Genomic DNA, 20,939 nt, shown 5'->3' with positions numbered 1-20,939 from the left:
TGAAAACTAAAACAACAGGAAATTCAGCATGATAAGACATCACTGCTGTTTTCATAAGCAGTTGCTATTCCTGACTAATAATGTAAAGTACTGGTGAGTTGTTGTGGAAGAAAAAAGAAACAGTTCTCCAAGAGAAGGGAAGGGTCACAGGGCCAACTGTCCAAATGCATCCAGGGAGTCTGACAGATTTTTTGGCTTAGGGCTCAGTATGGGGCTGAAACCCTCAGTACAGGCTCATCTGTTCTTGCCTTTCTGAATACTTTTGTTGGTGAACAGACATCACTCTTTCTTGCAGGTGTTTGCCCAACTACTGCGAGCATGGCGGCACCTGCTCCCAGACCTGGACAGCCTTCCACTGCAACTGCTCCAGCACTGGCTACATGGGTGCCACCTGCCACCGCTGTAAGTCAGGCTCCCCACCCTCTCTGTATAATGCATGCCTTCTCCTGCAGTGCTAACAGACAAATAATTGAGTTCTAGGTTGCTTAATTAAAGTCATAGAAACAGAAAATTTTATAGGAAAGATGAAGTAACATGAAGGAAACAGACAAAGGAAACCAACTGTAATCAGAACATGTGAGACAAAATCCAATGTCCCAAACATTTTGTTTGGTTTCTGAAGTTGGGCCTGATCACTACCAAAGTGTTAGTCTTTGTGGAATCAAGCAGATTCTCAGGAGGCCCTGGAAAGGAGTTCCAGAGGGCTGAGTCTATGGGATTCAGACCCAGGCCTGCCATCTGCCCCTGATGCTGATGATGGAGATGATTGAAGTATGTGTTGCAAGTTCTTAGAAGTCCAGCCTGTGTTGACAGCTTGTGTGATGACCTGACTCCATCCCTAGGGTAGCCGAACACTTGAGCACTTAGGTCCCATTGCATCAGTCCATCATCCCTCATCTGGGAGATGGGTCCCCAACTTCAGCATTCCTGACATTTGGGGAAGAAAAGTGTTTGTTCTTAGAATAGGCTAAGCATTACAGGATATTAGCAGCCTTCCTGATCCCACGTCTGGAGCTCCCCAACCCTAGGTGTCCAGACATGGCCATGCCCCAGGTTGGATCCCTGCCTGTCCTCATGCTGAAATGCACTGGTGATCTCCTCCCATGTATCATGTATCATGACACACTGACTCCCATTGGACTCTCCCAGCTGTTACTCGCCTTTAGGGATATAAAAGAGTTACAAAGTAACTGCAGGACTGGGGCATGGTTCAGTGGCAGAGCACTTACCTAGCACTCTAAAGGCCTTGGGTTCATTCCTCAGCACCACAGAATTTTTAAAAAGTAATTGCCACGCTCCTTCCTTCTTGCCAGTTACATGTATTAGCGCACACAGAACTTTAGGACAGCTTAAGATAGGGCCGCTTTTCTCCTGGAGGGCAGATGTTCACTATGAAGCAGAACCTGAATTCCCTTCAGCTTTGATTAAAGATGCTAAGTGCTGTTTCCATTCCATGGTCCCCAGCTCGCCATGAGCAGTCTTGCGAGGCCTACAAGCACCAGGGCAAATCCTCAGGTCATTACTACTTCGACCTGGATGGCAGTGGACCACTGGAGCCCTTCCCAGGCTTTTGTAACATGACAGGTGAGTTTATTTCAGATTTAGACTTGAACACAAAGTCATAGGCCAGCATGTAAAAATTACCTGGTTGGAAACCACGTTAGGACAACCCTGGCGATAGTAGGTAGTTATTCAATGAAAGCATTTGATTTAACAGCTGGGGCATGGCTCATGGTAGAGCACTTGCATAGCATGCACAGGCCCGGAGTTCAAACCCCAGCACCACCAAAAAAAGGGCATTTGATGTAAAAACATTCAAAAATAGTTCAAAAGTGCTTGCTTCAGCAGCACATATAGTACAATTGGAACAATACAAAAAAGATTGGCATGGCCCCTGCATAAGGATGACATGCAAATTTGTGAAGCATTTCATATTAAAAAAAATAGTTCAAAGGTGAAAATTCATAGTTACTTCATTTATGCACACGTGATCCATCTACATAATGTTTAATGATAAATTTTCATCTATTAAGCCAGGCACTGGTGGCTCACACCTGTAATCCTAGTTACTCTGGAGGCAGAGATCAGGAGGATGATGGTTTGAGGCCAGCCCAAGCAAATAGTTAGCAAGACCCCATCTCAAAAATACCCAACACAAAACAGGGCTGGAGGAGTGGCTCAAGTGATAAAGCACCTGTCTAACAAGCAAACCCCAGTTCTGACATACACACACACACACACACACACACACACAAATTGACTATTAAATCCTAAAATGAAAGATTTCAGGACCCAACTGAATTGGATAAATGAATGTGTAAATTTGAAATACTTAGTTTTCAAATGAGTGTGAAAACCATTCTTTCTGCATCCATGAGGAAAAGGCAATAAAAAACAAGTAGAGTGAAGAATTTCCCCTTGTAGGTAGTATGTAAAGAGAAGAAGTCTACTCACAGATAACAATCATCAGAAAACAAAAAAATGCAGTAGTCCTGAGCAGACATGGTTCTCTATTCTGTAACTGCAGCACAGTAACTGTGCATCTGTGCATCTATCTGACCCCTCACTGAACTGAGGTCTCCGTGTCCAGGCCCCCATGGTGGGTGATGACATGTGACCTACAGCTGCAGCTATGGGAGCCTAATGCTACCTCTCCATTCAGAAACATGAGTAAAGCGGGTGGATACAGGTGTCCGTGCAGATTCTGTGTCTCCCTGTGTACCAGGTGAAACAATGAGCCCTAAGTCCATGCCCATCTGGACCTGGGAACCTGACTTCACTTGGAAACATGGTCTTTGCAGATGTAGTCTGGCAGGGTGAGGCCACACTGGACTGCTGTGGCCCTAATGCAATGGCCAGCACCAGAGTGAGAAAGGAAGGAGTTGAAGGCTTATAGGAAACCAGGCCAAAAGACCAGGGCAGAGCCCAGCAAAGCAGCCATAAGCCCAAGATGCTAAGGACCCTGGCCACCCCAGGAGCTGCAGGATCCAGGAAGGGTCCTCCCCAGGCCTTTAGGAGAATGTACTCTGCAACTCCTCCGTGCTGTATCTTAGGAACTCCTGAACGGTGGGGAAATACATTTCCATGTAGTAAGCTACCCAATTTGTGGTACTTATTATGGCGGTCCTACCAGATTAATGCACCTATTAGGAATACAATTGCTCTGAGAACAAAATCATTTATGGGTGGATTTGTTATGATGACTTTTAAAGTCTTATTTTCTGTCCCTCAATACTCAACATGAAACCTGACTGCACTTGCTTTGGTCAAGGGTCAGGCAGATCTTCCTATCACAGAGCATGCCATATTGACTCAGGGGACCCAGAGGTAGACACAGCCACCTTCACACCTGACACACCTTCCAGGCAGGTTTCAACACAAGGCCAAGCACAGCCCAGAGCTAGTGAGTATGAGCTCAACCATAAGAAATGCTCTGGCCCAGCCAAAGGTGGACAGAAAGTCCCATACTTCTCCATGAAACACCTCTGCTCTGGAAGTGCCCATGCTTCCTCCTCATTCTGCACTCTGTTCCAAGGAGGCCATGAGCCCACCTGGCATCTAGTGGTGAGGACATCTCCCTCATTCTCTAGAGGTCAGTTTCCAAGCCACCAAAGCTATTTTCTCCAGGATTCTTTGTCTTTTCTCCAGTGGGGACATGGGAATTGCAGAAAAGTGCTCCTGACTTGTCCTTTGCTTGGATTCACATAGAATGTAAAGTATACCACCTGCTTTGGATAACACCTGTAAAATCAAAATGGGCAGACCATATGCAGGGCTAAAGTTGGATGAAGCCTTGGATGTTGTAGTGCTGTTCCTGTTCCATCTTCCTGGGACAAGGTCCTTCTGATCATAGAAACTCCAGGGATTCGTGTAAGCAGGAAAAGGCAGGAGCCCATCTGGAGGTCACTACAGGACATGTTCCTGGAAGGTGGCATGGGTCCTGCTGCACAGTTAGCCTGTTTCTGCTCAGACTCTGGAATGTGATTCTGACGGGCCATCTGTGGCAGACCCTGCCACCTCTGGGTCCTCTAGAGTCCTGTCTCCTGGTTCTGACCCTTTACTTGTGTTTGGTTAAGACCAGGCAAGTGTCTGGGGCAGGGGACTGCAAGAGGAGGGAGAAGATGAATTCATGGACTGCAATGGGGCTGCAGCTGAGTCTCAAGTCTGCTCCCGAGGCTGCTGTCTCCAGAGCAAGCAGGATGGGGCTGAAAGGATACCACACAGCAAGTACAATGCTGCTCTGCCGGCTTTGAGTGCGACAAGCCCAATGAACGTGGGTCATTAACCCAGTCCTCCTCGTAGAGGATCCAGGGTGGAGTCACACAGGACGGTGGGACATGGAGGCTTTCTTGGTCAGACGTGGATGCTCCATGTTCTCTTATTCACCAGTGCTCCATGTTGTGGTCCAAACACGACACTCAGCCATCAGCCGAGCAGGCTCAGCTCCTCCTGAGACCAGTGAGTCCTGCCCTTCAGTGTGAGCTTTGAGTTGGCCCTGGGATGCCCACTGCCTCCCAAAAGACCCCTGCCATGAGGGAACCAGATGCACATCTGACATCTTAGCCTGCAGAATGCAGGGCAGCACTGAAGGACTCCTTCTCTGGCAGCAAGGAGAGTGTCCTGTCAAAGAAGAAAAGTCATGCTTTGCATTTGCAAGTTTTATTATTAGTGAAATCAGATCCTAGGTCTCTACTTAATTTTTTGTGTCTCCTATAAACGTTATGTGTTCTAAGACCCAGAATACAAATGTCTGTGACAGGGTCACCTCAGGCACACAGTAGTGCCGGTCATAATAAAAGTCCATCCCTTTCCACTCTTCAATGTTTTAGAACCCACTTTATGTGGATTCCACAGTGTCTCATGACCAGGAGGCTGGCAGGCGCTCAGGGCTCGAGTGAGCAGCCTCAAAGCTCACTGACGCTCACTCTCCTCTCTCTCCCGCTGTGCCCCTGAGATGTTCCCTGGACCATCTTGCAGCACAATGGCTCGGCCTTCACCAGGGTTAAGGGTGTAAGTCAGAAGAACCCATATCACGTTGCGTTCCAGTATGCAGCCAGCACGGAGCAGCTGCTGGCCACCGTGGCCCAGTCTGAGTACTGCCAGCAGGAGCTCACTCTCCACTGCAGGGGGTCTCGGACCCAGGATGCGCGAGGTAGGTGTTGAGGGGCCTGCATGCCAGATGCCCTCTGACCTGGCCTGACCCAGCCTTGTGAGGTGAGTGGTTGCAGCCCAGGGGAGCAGGAAGAGCTCGACCCAGTTGTTACTGTGGGAGGGGATCTGGGTACCTCTCAGTTGTGAGTGATCCAGGTTCTTGGCAGATTGAACAAAAAATTGGACAAAATGCCCAGAAGTAGCATGCAAAGTAGATTTCCTGCAAACAGAAATACACTACCACAGTGGACAGGAGCAAGCCCAAGCAAAGAGGTCAAGGGCCCAGATTCCCCTGGTTATAATTTAGGACCAAACTGGAGCTGGGGATGGGGGCTCCTGGAAGGGGTGCTCCTCTTCTGATTGACAGCTTTGATTGACAGAAGGAAGTTGCATAACTTATTTTGATTGAGCATGTCCCTACCCATAAAGCATCTTGTTATAATTACATGTGAGCTATGCAGTCCACATGTATGAAGCTTTAAGTAGGGGGTGTCTCCAAAGGTCACCTGAGGACAGGCTCCCTGGCCCTCAGTGCTCACCCTAGTTCTGGGACTTTACCTCTGCACAAACACCCTCCCTTATCATGATGCAGAGGCCACTGAGCTGACCACAGAAAGGGAATTCCAAGGACATTCCCAACCAAGGACATTCCATTCCAAGGACATGCCTGAAGGGGGCACGTCCTAGGTGGGACTTGCGGCATGATATTTTATCAGGTCAGTCTCCACCCTCTTTGGTCCAGCCTGTAATTCCCTACTTTCCTTCCTCACAAGGACAGCTCACTGATACACAAGGTGGCAGAAACTCATCCAACTGTTTTCTATGACCTCTCCTACACTCAGTGATTCTCCAGGCCCTGTGTACTTTCCCTTACAGCACTTTGTTGAGTCATTGTTTTCCTTCTCTGCCCAGAAACTATATGCCCAGTGTTCATCATTGCAGGACCTTCCATGCCTTGATCTTGCTGCATTTCCCACACCATCCAGCATTGCCCCCTGTGAATGGATAACCCTGTGGGTGTTTTTGCCATGTCCACTCCTCCATGGGAACCTCTCAGGCTGGCTGGGAAAATAAAGCACAAGTTCTGACAGATCTGGTCTGGGTGCAGGGACCCAGGAACCACCCCTCACATCTCCTCACCTGTGCACGTAACACATGGCTTCCTGACACCAGGGTGTGTATGGCAAGGTGCCCTCTGGGAGATTTGTGTCCACAGTGGTCACCCTTGAAGCTTTCAGATCATTTCTTTTTGTCAGAGAAGAAGTTAGGGAGAAGAGCAAGCTAATCTTTTAGGCCATAGTCACTTGGTGTCATCTCACCCCATGCTTTTCTTATTAAGGAGCCAGTAACACACCGAGGCATGACCACAAAGGGCTGCTAGCCCTGAGCATGCGTGTGGCATGTGAACATCATGTGCACATGTGCCCTGTCCAGTCAGCATCTCTGGGCTGTGCCCTTGGAGCCCAGCACCTCAGCCTCTTTCCACACCAAGGGCCAGTTCTCCCTGGTCTTGGGAGGTTTCCAGGAAGGTGGGAGACAAGAACAGGAGAGGTCAGCACACCTGCCAGGATGAAAGAGAAGAAAGGAGGGGAGACACCCCATGTGTGGGGTGGATGTCCTTGAGGGGCCAGATAAGGGACTAAACTTAGTGTGGCAGTAACCAGAGTCTGGAGCCTGCATGTTCCAATGGAGCTGGTCTGGGCCTCAGTCTCTTGGGATCAAGAGGGTTAAAGGGGAAGGACTCAGTTGGGCTCAGGACAGTCCAGAGGGGCCAGAGGGAGCATCTGCCACTGACCCCTGCTGGCTGAGAATCCAGAACACAACTGAGTGGCCACCCTTGTGGTGCAGAGAGAGTGGGAAAAGCAGGAGACTGTGGCTGCATAGGGAGGGACCAGGTGACTCCAGTGTCCATGCAGTGCAGACCCTAAGAGGGGTGGGTACAGCTCTACTGGGAAGAGAGCAAGCATGTTGCCAGTTGGCCACACACTGGCCCAAGTTATTAAATCCAACAGGAACTTCGCGCTCCCCAAATAGATGCTACAAACTTCAGCTTACAAACTGCCATGGGTTTTGTTTGTTTTTAGCTTTTATGGTAACTCACTTTCAAAGTAGTTGTTAGAAAAATTTCATTAGGTTTCTGCTCAAAATAGTTTACTACTGGGACTGGAGGGAGTAGGCCCTCTTGCCATTCCCTGATGAGGCATGAGATCTGGAATGGCTGTGTAAGGACGTGGTGCGATTGATACACAGAGGCCTGGTCAGAGTTCCCAAAGAAACACCACAGTTACGGGGTAAATCATTTCTAAAATAGCCTTCTCTTTCTCAGTGGGTTTTTAACGATAACTCTGGGCATAAGGGGTGGACAGGGCAGCAAGGAGTGGCAGCCAAGCCCACTTCACCTCTCTCAAATTTGCCTTCCAGATGGGACCCCCTTGAGCTGGTGGGTTGGAGGGCACAACGAAACTCCCATCTACTGGGGTGGCTCCTTGCCAGGTTCTCGGCCATGCGAGTGTGGGTCTCAGGGGCTCTGCATTGACCCTCTGCACCCCTGCAACTGTGAATGGTGAGCTGTCTTCCTTGATGAGCTGCGGTGTTCTTGTGTAAATGTGCATGTTCAGGTACACACTGCAGAGCTGGCCCAGGGAGGAAAGTAGCTCATCTTTGCCCCAGCAAGTTAGAAACATGCATGGTGACAAGATAGCATTCAGTCAACATGAAGCCCAAGGTGAGAGGAGAGGGTGCTGGTTCTCTTTCCATGCATGGTTTGCTGATTCTCTTGCCTAACCTTTTCATAATGGACAAGGTCAAACATATAAAGAAAAGTAGAGATGACAGACTATTCACACAACCTCTACCCTCCATCTTTGATCATGCAGACTTCCTCCCTTCATTCTTCCTGGACATTGTGCAGAAAACCCACACATTATATTTCAATGTCAACATTTCATTATTCATTGTGGATAATCCATTGTGAATCATGTACGTCAGCCTCATTAAAGGATAAGAAAGTTTTAAATTCAGCCTACTTATGTTTACGTGAGTGTTGTCTTGCTGACAGGACATTTTCTAACATGATATCCAGAGCTATCCCATCATGGGATCCACCATCACACAGGTTCTGGGCACCTGTGTGCATAGAAGGCACAGGGTCCCACTGGTCAAAGTTTCTGAGAAGCCCTGAACTGGATGGAATGCAACAGAGCTGTCTAAAGTTACTGTATCAGGAGCTGTCAGATTTATTCATGTTTAAGTGAAAATCACATCTAAATGTGGACTACTGTGATAGGGCTTAAAAATGGTCACCAAGATGTTAAATAGGAGGATTGCTTCACATAGACACAAAATAAGTCAAGTTAGAAAGTGTATTAATTACACTAATGTTTGTAAGAATGAAATGTTTTGAATCTTGAGATTCATATTTACTAAACCAATTCAAAAATATTTCATGTAGTTTAGATGACTCAGATATTTTAGTTTTATTCTGCAATGAAGATGAGCCATGAGCACCAAAATCAGTTAAAAATATCATGACCAATATGGTTTACTTGGTCACTGGCTGTTATCCTCAGGAACCAGCAGACTTTGTCCTGAGCTGGGGAGAGAGCTTGGGAAAAACATCACACTTTCTCTCTACTGTATGTTAGGGGTTGAACAAGAAAGTCCCCAATAGCTCATGGGTTTAAACATGTATTTTGTTACAGTGACAAAAAAAATAAAAAAGCAAACCGCATGGTAACAAAAGCTGACCATGTGGTTCAGAAGCCTTTGGAACTGGTTTGTGGGAGGGGTTTGGAAACGTCTGGAGCTGTGGCTAGAGAAACCCTAGAGTGCTATAAGCAGAGCTTAATGGATGGCTCTGGTGGGAGCTCTGAAGACCACAGTGCTGATAGGAATATGGAGAGTTAAGACTGTACCCGTAAGGACTCTGTTGGGAACTTGTCTACATTTTTGTCCCTGCCCTGAGATTTTAAGCAAAGCTGAGTTTAAACATGATGGACTGACTAAGCTGGCAGAGAAATTTGAACACAGCAGACCACTCAGGCTGTGGCATGATTATTTCTGGCTGCCTTTAGCCAGGTTTGCAGTGAGAACTGCAAAGAACCATGTGGAGATATTTGGAAGACTTGCAGTTTGGCCAGAAAGGGAAGGTATGGTTCCAGACAAAATTGGCACCATTAAAAAGAAACCAGGTGATATGCATGCAGATGCTTTGAGGCACCTCAGGAGTCAACCTGGACCCCACTCATCGACTCAAGGGTGTAAGGTTTTAACTCATTTGGAAGACTTGCCTTTGAGAAGATAGCTGTAGAGTGTCATGCTCACATGAGGCCATCTAGAAAGTCGTTCCCCAGGGTTTATTTCACTGCTGTGATGGCCCAGAGCAGGGGTTAGGACTGTGGCCCACGGGCCAAATCCACAGCCCAGGTCTGTACATAAAGTTTTATTGGCCCTCAGCGATACCCATTTGCCTACACATTACCAATAGCTGAACTTGTGCTCTACTGCCAGAGTTCAGCTGTAATGGGGATTATGGTCTGCAAACCTACAGTTGTTACCATCTTGCCTGAATAAAGCAGAAACACAGGGGCCAGCAGACAGCATGAAGGGCAGAAATTCAAGGAAAGCCCTGTGGGGAAGTCACTGCCAACCATGTTCCCCAGAATAGCAAGGATGCTACTTTTGGAGACAATGAGGGAGACGCTGGTAAGAAGCCCTGGCCAGGTGGAGAAGGCCAGGACTGTCAGGGAGCAGCAGAGTGCAGGCCCTGATCCATAATCAATGGAACCCAGGAGGTGAGGTGGATGTCTCCCTCTGAGGGGAGGCTTGGCTCAGAATGCCTGAGAGAAGGCTGGCAGACCCTGAGGAGTAAGAATAGTGGGCAATCTTGGCTACCTAGTCAACTTACACACACCACAGACCAAGAGGGTGACCTGGAAGCTAAAAGGGAAAGTCATGATTCCTGTCCAATCTCAGACCCAGAATCCAGTGAGTACAGGGAGAGCCAGAGCCTATGATGACCAGTAGGACTGTGGGTGGGATAGATCAAGCCCCCTCCCACCATGGAGGCCTTTTTAACAAAGGAGTTTCATTGTGATATTTCCATACGTGAGCATAATGTACTTTGACCATATTCATCCCTTATTCACTGTTGCTTATCACTCCTCTCCCTCCTTCCTCCTTTTTTGTGCAGTTTTAATGGGTTTCTTTATTCTATTTTCATACGTGCTTGTGATATATATTCATATGTAATACATATTCGTATTCTCTCATTTGGCTGGTCCCTCCTCCCCAAAAGCTGACCTTTTACTTCATGCCATTTTTGTCCTTCTTTTTTTTTCTAGATATTTGTCTTTCTTTCCTTTTTTCTTCTTTTGCAGTATTGAGGTTTGCACCCAGGGCTAGGCAGGCACTCTAGATATTTGTCTTCTGAGTCTGACTTATTTTGCTAAATGTGATAATCTCAAGTTCTACCCATTTCCCATTCTTCTCTATGGCTGAATAATACTCCTTTTGGTATATGAACCACATTTTCTTCATTCAATCATCAGCTGATAGGTATCCAGGCTGATTACACAGTTTGGCTACTCTGAATAGTGTTGCAATAAACAATAGACCCACCTGCTCTGTTGAATAGCTACCTACACTGCTTTGGATCCACCCAGAAGTGATAGAAGGATCATATGATAGTTGTACTTTTAGTTTTGTGAAGAACTTTCATACTGATAGCCACAGTGGTCGTACTAATTTACATTTCCATATTCCCCCACATCTCTGCCAGCATTTGTTGTTTTTTCTTAATGACTGTTCTGACTGGGGTAAGATGAAATCTCAATGTTTTCATTTGCATTTCCTTTACAGCTAAGGATGTTGAACATTTTCTCATGTTTTTATTGGCCATTTGTACTTCATCTTTTGAGAACTGTCTGTTCAATTCATCTGTACGCTTTTTCATTGGACTGTTTATTATTTTGTTTAATTTTGGGGCTCTTCATATACTCTGGACATTAATCCATTGTCTGAAAAATAGCTGGCAAATATTTTCTCCCACTCTGTGGGTGGTCTCTTCATTCTAGTGACTTTTCTTTGCTCTGCAGAAGTCTTTTAATTCGATGTAATTCCATTTGTCAATTCTTTCTCTTTTTCCTTCAGAGTACTATTCAGAAAGCATTGCACACGCCTTATCTTCAAGTGTTTCCCATATGTTTTTTGTAGTAGTTTCAAAGTTTAAGGTCTTTGATCCACTTGATTTGGTTTGACTTAGTGCAGGATGAGAGATAGAGACCAGTTCAGTCGTCTGTACGTGGAGTCCTTCCTGAGAACCTGTGTGCCTGGTCTCCTTCCTAAGGATGTTTTACCTCATGTGCTCCCTATGTCGGGGCTCTGGTCTGTGAACATTTCCAGGACTTTATGGTCGGTGAGGACAGTTGTCCTCTGCCAGTGGTTTTGGGTCAGTTTCAGGCCCACTGCTTCAACTTCGCTTTCCTCTTTCCCAGTGCTGGGGCTCTCTGCAGAGCCTGGGGCAGAGCTCAGAAGCTCATGGCTTCCAGGTTCTCTCTACTTACGCATAACTAAGTAACCAGTCCTGCCTCCTGGTTTTCAGCAGGGGGTTCTTTCAGGGCTCACTCACTCTCTTTTCTCTCTGTTCTGGGGGTGTTGGGACTGTGACCCACACAGCTGCTCTTCCACCCTGCTGCCCTGATACTTTATGTCAGCCTGATGGATTTTGTTGATTCTTCATATAAACTGAAGGAATTAACATTTTCACAATACAGAGTTTTCTGATTCTTTCATTTTTCTCACTAGTGGCATTCAGTCTTCAATACCTTCTGTTACTTTTATATCTAGATATTTTCTATTTATGACACTATGGTCGGGCACTTCATTTTACATTAAATTTTCATTTTGCATTGTTGGCACATTGAGATGGAACTGATTTTTATATAATTGGTCTTGTATCAAGTGGCCCTACTAGTTTCATATTTTAAATTTTAATAGTCTTTAAATCCTTTGGGGTTTTCTGCACAAAAAATAGCATCATTCATAATTAGTTACAACTTGGCCTCTTCCTTTCCACTGGTAATATTTCAATAATTAAATTTAGATGAGTATATTGCCATTTATTATATTATTGCTTAAGCCATTTTGAATGTCTGAGGCATTTCTAACAAAGTAAAAAAATTTAATTGACCAAGAAAGTTTTTAGTGATGTATGTGTATGTAAGAAGGTTGAAATCACTCCATTCATCCGTAACTGCCTTCAAACTCAGCCATAGAAGTGGTTCTAGATGATTTTATGTGGACAGGGTAACTTCTCTGTCCACCCCCAACCAAGCCTGACTGGAGAGAGGTCCAGTCTTCTTCCCCTTGCTTCTTAACTTCTACAAATATGTCTAGCCAACCCCACAATCTCAGGGCTTTCTCTGTGGGAGGGAGAGATTTAAAGTGCTACTGTGTTTTGGGGGCCTAGAGAGCTGGGCATGTGGCCCAATCACTTGGGGCCTCCAGGAAACAGGAGCTGTCAGCCGTGGTGGGGTGCACCTGCCACCCTGGAAATTTGTCAAACCAGTGAAAGGGGGTGAGGAACCGCGTGTCAAGGATAAGGTGTTTGCCAAGCCCCTTCCCAAACCACCTCGCAGACTGACACTTAGAGAACTTGTGCCATGTTTTATTTTTTTATTACCCATTTAGTTTCCTGTCAGTTTATGATAATAATTACTATTAACGTCTGAGCAAGACCTTAGTTTTATATTTTCATAGCGTTGGAATGTTTTATGCTGTTCTTTTTGGACAACAGCATTCCAGTGGTGAACCCACAGTCTGTGCCTATGACACACACAAGCTGCACTTAGATCTGTATACAGTGCAGCTGCTGCTTGCCTAGGTGACTGACCCACAGCACACCTCTGAGCCTGCCATCCCCATGGTCAGCTGTGCGAATGGTGGTTAGTGCTTGAAAGACCCCAGTCCCCCTGCGTGTACCTGTGCCCTGCACAGCAGCCACCCTGTCCTCTCTCCCCAGGACCAACAGCACAAGCGTGCTCTCCTACAGGGAGCACCTGCCTGTCACACACATCTTCATAGACTCAGCCCAGCCTGGATCCGAGGCAACCTACAGACTGGGCCCTCTGCTGTGCCAGGGAGATCGTGAGTACTGAGCCCTCCTTCCCTGGTGGGGCTGGCTGATATGAAGTCAGCATTGCACAGAGTGTTAGTGGGGAGAAAGGAACGAGGGCTCTTGTTTAAGTCAGGAAACTGGTGAATGCTGGGTCGCTGTTCTCAGCGCTTGGTCCTAACCATGGCTGTAAAAAGCAAGAAACCCCTCTGAGACAGCCCCTGTGGCCAGGAAAGACCAGAGTTGTACCTGTACTAGGGACACACCTGTCAGGTGCAAGGACCACCCCCACAGGGGAAGGTTCTAGAAAGCCTGTGGGTGCCATTCTCACCTGGACACACAACTCCCCTCCTCATCACTACAAGAGAACAAAGCACCTTGGACCAGTGAAGTGCACAATGTGTGACCACTGTGCACACTGTGCAGATGGGTAGTATCAGACACCACCCTGAAACAAGCCTGTCAGAGCAGAGGCACTTGGCTTTGCCTTTCTTCTTCTTTTTTCTGCTTCTCTCTCTCTCTCTCTCTCTCTCTCTCTCTCTCTCTCTCTCTCTCTCTCTCTCTCTCTCTCTCCCTCTCTCTCTCTCTCTGTGTGTGTGTATGTGATGTCTTTCTCTGTGTATGTGTCTCTCTCTCCCTCTCATTTCTCTCCCTTTCTCTACCTCTCAGTCTATCTCTCTCTGAGTCCTTTCATCTCCATCTCTGTCTCTGCCTCTGCCTCTCTCTGTCTTTAACTTTGAAGTAATGGCTCCCGTGATTTCACAGTCATGATATTTGCCATCTAAAGCGGTGTTTTCAACATTATAGTCTTCATAGCCACTGTTCATCTCCACTAGGGAGCTTCCAGGATGGAGACCTGTCCTCTTTTCTCTCCTGAAGCTTGTGGCCTCTTGTCTGCTAGACGGGCAAGCAAGTATCCAGGACATGGAGACATCAGGTGACTCTGACACTTTTTTTCAGCAGCTCAGAGCCACCATTGCTTATACTTCTCCCAGATTCTACATCCCACACCCTTGATGAGAACTCAGAATGAAAGCAGGGCGTCATTTGTCCTAAGCCAACAGTGTAGCCAGAGTTGACACTGCTTTCTGAAAGAGCAGAGGCAGAGTGAGTCTTCCTGACACAAGACACTACAGTCCTAGAAGCTTCTGGTGCCGCCACTTGCACCAGGGGAGGCTGATCATGTCCTCACCTCAGTTCTGGCCTTGTCACCTTCCCTCCATGACCCCTGGACCGTGGGACCTTTGTTCTCCCTGCTTCTGCTGGGTCTTCATGTGGCCCAGTGAACAGATGCTCTTTTCTCCAAAGACTGTCCCTGGATTTACCTGAGTTCCCAACACAGGGTTAGGGTTAGGGTAACCCTCCTCTGCTCCAAGGTCATGCCCACCCAAGAGATCTGGAAATCTGTCACACTCATTTCTGGACTAGGAATTAATTGTCTGTGAGCAAAGCAGGGCAAATACTAATCTTGTATAAGAACCCTGAAGTCTGGAACCAGCCAGAACAGCCTGGGCCAGTCTCCTGGAAATCAGAGCAGAGCCACATGGGCTTGAGACAGTCTTCTGAGCTGCTTATGGAATTCATAGCCACATGGGTTTGGACAGCCTTCTGAGCTGCCTTTCCTGTTGTACATAGCATTTGTTGTTACCAGGTGTTCTTTGTTTCGTCAGTGTGTGGGGGATAGAGTCAGTGCCCATACCACCTTTATTCATAGGACTAAATATAAATTTTGCACATGGAAAGAGATGTCTTGAGGTAGCACTTTCATTGAGAGGTCTAAACTGTAAGGCAATTTAAATCTTTGACATTTGAGTTCTGTAATACATTTTATTCACTGTATTTCTTTTGAGACAATTTATTCCATTAAAATTTGAAATGTAGTCCAAGTGTCAGCCCTGTTGCTATAGACAAAGACCTGGGAAATCTGCTATAAGCAGATTTCTTACCCTGGGGCAAGAAGAGGCAGTACTGAGAACTCATCCCTAAGCACTCTGAGGTCGGAAGAGGCTGAGAACTCAGCCCCGAGCACCCCAGGGTAGGAAGAGGCACTCTTGTGCCTCTGGAGTTTGTTCTTTCATTCTGTCTCCATGACAGAGCTACTGTCTGGAGCTCAGAGCTGCCACAGCACATTCATAATTAAGATGTACATCAATAAACACCCCTGAAAAAAGGCAGACCCCAGATTGATAGATATGAATTTCTCTTCCACTGAACCCTATGACATTTAAACCATGTCAGGTAACCTGAACTGGTCACTTTCCAAATACACCACATCCTCAGTGCGGCCCCGCCCAGGTCCCGCATCAGCACTGTTCAGAAATTCTTCTCTTGCTTCCCTTTAAAGATAACACCAGCCTCACCCCTTCCTCCATTTACCCTCCTCCTGCTGCTCCAGCCTCCTCCCTCCTCCTTCCCTATCTCTCCCTTTCCATGTGTTCCACAAATTCCATGATTGGAATTCTGGGAAGATAATTATGAAATCCAAATGGAAGAAGTCTTCTAGCTTCTCATCGGCAAAAGAAAAGAGGAAACAAGAGTCAATTGTCAGATTCTTACTGAGGGCCTCAGATGACAAGGAGCACTGCCATCCTGCTAGGGCATAGAAGGAGGAAAAGAAACAAGGTCCAGCCTGCAGAGGAGAGCCGTGAACACCATGGACCACAGAAAAGAGAGGTGTGGGGAGTGGGATGGCTCCACTGAGAAAATAACATCTGCGTGATGGCTGGAGGGACCACAGGACACAGGGCCTACAAAGAAGAGTATCCTACATGGAGGGGCAGAGAGTACCCAACCTGGCACTCGCCTGGGGACCTAGCAGGGTGGTCATGACATGAACCCAGATAGATGATGGCCACCTCAACCAAACTGTGAAGAAGATGAAGGCAGAGCACTGACCCTACAGAGGATGTGAGTCATAACTCACGATGACACCACTGAGGCAATGGGTTAGGACAGGTGGGATGTGAGCAGCTGGGACAAAGTCCTCAGAGGAGCCCAGCAGCTGATGGGGTCTCTGGAGAGTGGGTGTTGACAGATGAAAGCCAAGGACAGAATACTGGGTGTGGGTACAGAGGTCAGGACATGAGGATGGTCCCTGGACACCAAGGCACAAACAGACAGTGCCGTAAAGAGCAGCAATCTGGAGACCAAGAGTCACTAAGAAGTCACAGCAGGACAGGCACAACCTTGGATTGGTCCATGTTGAGCAAAACCCAATCCCACAACTGTTTCGACCTCAGTCTGAGAGGTACAAGGAAGCACTGGGACAGCCCATGCGGGAGGTAGAGAAAAGTCACCCACCTCTTGCCTTACCTCTTCCTGGACCTAGAATGAAAAGGAAGAGCTGGTTTTAGGTGCAAAGCCCTTCCACTTCCTTTGGACTTGCTGAAGAATAAACAGCAACAAAAAAGAGTAAGAAAAAGCGAAGCAAACAATTCAATAATATACAAATGCCTATGAGTGTGGGTGAGTACTTGTGTGTGTGTGTGTGTGTGTGTGTGTGTGTGTGTAGCCTCAGTGCTCTGCTGGCTAGCTGCTAACATCCAAATGTCACACAAACCCAGAGGCAACTGTGAGCTTCAAGGACTAGGGCACGCCTGTCCTCTGGGTGGCTTCAAGCTCCCTGTCTCATGAATAACTTGAGAATGATGATTTTCTATTTGCACCCCAATTTCATGCTGCCTGTTTCTCTCACAGGGTGGTGGTTTTTCTATGCAATTGTGTATGATAGCTTTGTTCTTTTCCAGCTGGTCTCTGAGCCAAAAAGTGTAATTCTATCCAACCATATTTCATTATTTTCATTTTTGCTTTGCTTTATATTTGTTCCTAATTATTTTCCCTGAAATGTGAAAACAACACTAAAAATTTCAAAAGAGAAACTATTGAAGTGCCAAGTCAATACATAAGTATTTATGTTGTCAAAATTGAAAATAGAACCACTTTGAGTGTTTTCTTTTGGTTAAAAAGCCCTGCTTTCAGTTCATTTTCTTAAAATGAATAGGGACATGAATTTGAATAGAAAAATAGTTTTCATCTGTGCTTTCATAACTTCTTTCCCTAGTGTTTACATTTTGTGTACCTTTGAACTAGAAGTAAACACCCTCATTTTGTAAATTCATATGTCTTTTAATGTGGCTTTTGTACCATTCATTACTAGGAAAATGTATTTAAGAGCCGAATGAAAGAAGAAAATATTTATGATATAACCCTCACTTCCCTCAGGCTAACAAAACTAATTTCCCTGAGTGAGTGATGTATACCTATTTATCTGTCTTTCATGTGGATGAAAACTGTACCATATGTACACAGTGTATATGCCATGTATATAACGCATATGCCACGTGAACACAATCATGCAACATAGTTACAATATGTATGCAAATGTTAAACAGAGTGTGCAGTGGGTATGTGTTTATGTCATGTGATCTAACACATCTCCCTCCGCTATGAAAGTAACACCTGGCACTCTTACCCATACTATATCACACACACACACACATCATACACACCACACACCATGTACATCACACAAACCACATACGTGCCATTCACTACACACACATACACAGCACACACAAACCACACGCACCATATACCACATGCACACATACCCACCACACACACATCATACACCACGCACACACCATAAACCATACCACAAACACACTATATACCACATACATACCACACATGCAACACACACATGCATACACAGCACACATACCATAAACCACACGAACACCACAAACCACATACACACACATCATACACAACACATGCAACACACACACAGATACATATCACACACAACACACACATGCACCACATATACACAATGTAAAGGTGGGGTTCACATGGAACCCCTGCTACTTAGGATCATTTGACAAGGTCTACTCTCTCCTCGAAGGATCACAAGGGACCTGGCTCCTCCAGGGAAATATCCACAGCAAGGCACCTCCCGCCTGCTCTGGGGCTCTGGTCCGGCACATCCTGGAGCCCTCTGTCCACATAAAGCCCAGGGCACCAGGACCCTGCAGCTGCTCCTCTGTTTCCCTCGGGATGGGCTCCTGAGATTCATGTGATGGGCACAGGCAGCCACGTTTGCTTCTCAAGGTCAGTGGTCTGGTCTCCTGGTGAAGGTGAATGAAGCATTATGCAGAGGGCTTCAGCACCCGAGACGTCAGTGGTGCTCATCACAGGAGACAGTCACTGTGCATGTGGCAGCCTGTGGGAGACAGAGCCTGAGTTTCCTCCTGTCTTCTTATAAACTGGAGTGAAGTAAAAGATACATCCCTTCACGGATGGCTTGGTGCTATCTAACATGGGGTTTAAGGTTCCTGATGACCACACCACCCAAGCTTGGGAAGACCTTGGTTTGCTGCCGTCAGCACCTTCTTATTTCAAGTTTTTCTGGAATTGTTGAACTGAGGGAGTGCTGAGGTCTGTCCACACCTGTCTCCTGAGTCCCTAACGGGGTCATCCTGAGCCTGTGTCTGGCACCTCTTATCTCACGGTGCTCCCAGGACCTCACACAGGGAGAGCCTCAGATGGAACAGAGACCTGTGGTTGCAGTCACTCTGATGCTCTGGAGAAAAGGCCAGCAGTATGGAGGTGCTTTCCCACTGACAGCCCAGCAGGAAGGGGTTGCAGTGCTCTGTCTATGAAACCTAGGAACCGAGAACTGGCTCCTTGGTCTGGGGCCCCGGTGGCAAAGCTGAGAAGCAGGAGCAGCCGTTGTCGTGATGGGAGCAGATGGGGATCCTTGCAAGGTGGAGCAGAGGCCAAAGGGATGGTGTCTCCCTCTGATGATGAAGTGGACGGATGGCTATGCTCTCTCCTGGCCCCAGGGTGTGAGCCCACTCTTGAGGGAAGTAACTTAGATGTGAGGATGTTATCCATCATGGTGAATGGCCTCAAGTTAAAGCTCTGTAGCTCTGTAACTACAGTGGCTGTCCCCAGGACTCTGGAGGCCACGCCGCATCTGTCACCACAGCGTGGCATGTTGCCTGGTTCATGCCGGGGCCTCAGGGGCATCAGCCACCCTGACACTGGGTCTTGTGTTCCAGGCTATGTCATGGTTCCTTCTCCAAAGTCCAGTGTCAGCTCAACCAGGAAAGCTCTTGGCCTTTTCTCAAACAGGAAGCTATGGACAGCCAAACATGAAACAGAAAAGCAGTGTAGTGAGAAGAATGAGCAGACAGTATTTGAACCACTGTGCATATAGACCTTTTCAAGTGTCATTTCAATTAATAGGTGAATCCTTGGGAAAGAGGCTTTTTGTCAATTTGGGAACCTTTAAAATGTTATAAGACATTTTTGTGCTGATTTTGAACAATATGAAATAAGAGAGGCAGAAACCGCTGTGATGATGGTGACTATTTCCAGCTCAGTTATTTATTTATTTACTTAATTACTTATTTAGTGGTTCGGAGGCTTGAACTGAACTCAGGGCCTTGTGCTTGCTAGGCAGGTGCTCTACTACTTGAGCCACACCTCCAGCCCTTTTTTGCCTTAGGTTATTTTTCAGAGAGGATCTTGATTTTGCCTGGGACTGGCCTCAGACCATGATTCTGCTACCACCACTTCCCATATAGCTAGGATTGTAGGCATGTACCTCCATGCCTGGCCCTTCCAGCCCAGTTTTATAAGGAGCAGTGGAAATGCACTAAGTAGAAATGGCATGTTCACAAGAACATTATCACTGCTTGACAGGTCAACAAAGCCCTAAGCGTTGGCAGGAGGTACCATCGTCTCCTTGGGGCTGGTCCCTGCTGCAGGGAGCACCATGACTGAGGGTTATTTGGGACCATGGTTGGCAGGTTGGAGTGACAACTCCTTGAAATTCTGCAAGGTAACCTGATTTTAATTCAGAGTTACACAGATGCTTAAAACTCTGTATGAGGAACAAATCAAGGCTTGATGATAATGGTACGGGAGAACATGACTAAGGAATTTGCCTGAAGTGGGCGGAGGAGAAATCTTTCTTATGTAGGATATAAGACCCTGCCAGCTTCTACAATCCAGGAGTCCCTCTCAGCTCTCAAAAGCCCCAAGCTCTATGTTAGACATCTACATGAAACAGGTCAGGAGAGCATCACAGAGAAAAGCAGAAATGGGCTGCTAGGCTCAGGCCGGTCTGGGACGCTGGACCTGCTTGCTCACCTTGCCCCTATCTTCCCCAAAAAGGCTCGTTTTGGAATTCGGCTTCTTTCCACACGGAGACCTCCTACCTTCGCTTCCCCACATTCCATGGGGAGCTCAGTGCCGATGTGTCCTTCTTTTTCAAGACAACGGCCTCGTCTGGGGTATTCTTACAGAACCTGGGCATCACAGACTTCATCTGCCTGGAGCTGCGCTGTAAGTTTTCAGAATTCTGAGGGGCACTGTGTAGCCATATGCTCTCCAGGTGGCCTCCTGTTTAAGGTTCGGTCGGCCAGTCTCCCCATTAGTCACCTCAGTCCTCCCTCTGTCAACGGCACCAGGCAGTAGAAAAAGAAAGCAGTGTGCTGGGGATGCACAAAGCTGCTGTGGACAGCTGCTCTGCACACAGTGCAGCTTAAGGGACATTTAGCTGGGTGCAGTCAGGGTGTAGATTCCTCTGGATCTTCCACGGGGTGTCCACTGAATCCCCAAATCCTTCCCTTGTGCAAATCTGCCCTGCTGCGACCCACCCCAG

The 20,939-nt window shown here is 47.0% G+C and overlaps 1 protein-coding gene and 1 non-coding gene across 5 annotated transcripts in view; both read left to right on the top strand.

Annotated features, from left to right (window-relative positions):
- Positions 1–20,939, top strand: part of LOC109678597 (contactin-associated protein-like 4) — a 130,690-nt gene that overhangs the window by 88,484 nt on the left and 21,267 nt on the right. For all 4 annotated transcript variants that reach the window (XM_074072299.1, XM_074072301.1, XM_074072298.1 and 1 more), the window contains 6 exons: positions 296–402; positions 1,465–1,584; positions 4,955–5,152; positions 7,573–7,714; positions 13,172–13,296; positions 20,450–20,620. In XM_074072299.1, coding sequence (XP_073928400.1) covers positions 296–402; positions 1,465–1,584; positions 4,955–5,152; positions 7,573–7,714; positions 13,172–13,296; positions 20,450–20,620 — 863 coding nt within the window. The remainder of the gene's footprint in view (positions 1–295; positions 403–1,464; positions 1,585–4,954; positions 5,153–7,572; positions 7,715–13,171; positions 13,297–20,449; positions 20,621–20,939) is intronic.
- Positions 1,833–1,939, top strand: LOC141422808 (U6 spliceosomal RNA). The gene has a single exon (XR_012447531.1). It is a non-coding gene; the product is annotated as a U6 spliceosomal RNA (small nuclear RNA).

Source organism: Castor canadensis, chromosome 4, assembly GCF_047511655.1.
Source record: "Castor canadensis chromosome 4, mCasCan1.hap1v2, whole genome shotgun sequence".
Taxonomy (NCBI): Eukaryota; Metazoa; Chordata; class Mammalia; order Rodentia; family Castoridae; genus Castor; species Castor canadensis.
The sequence above is the reverse complement of the archived record's forward strand: the minus strand, read 5'-3'. Positions and strand labels throughout refer to the sequence as shown.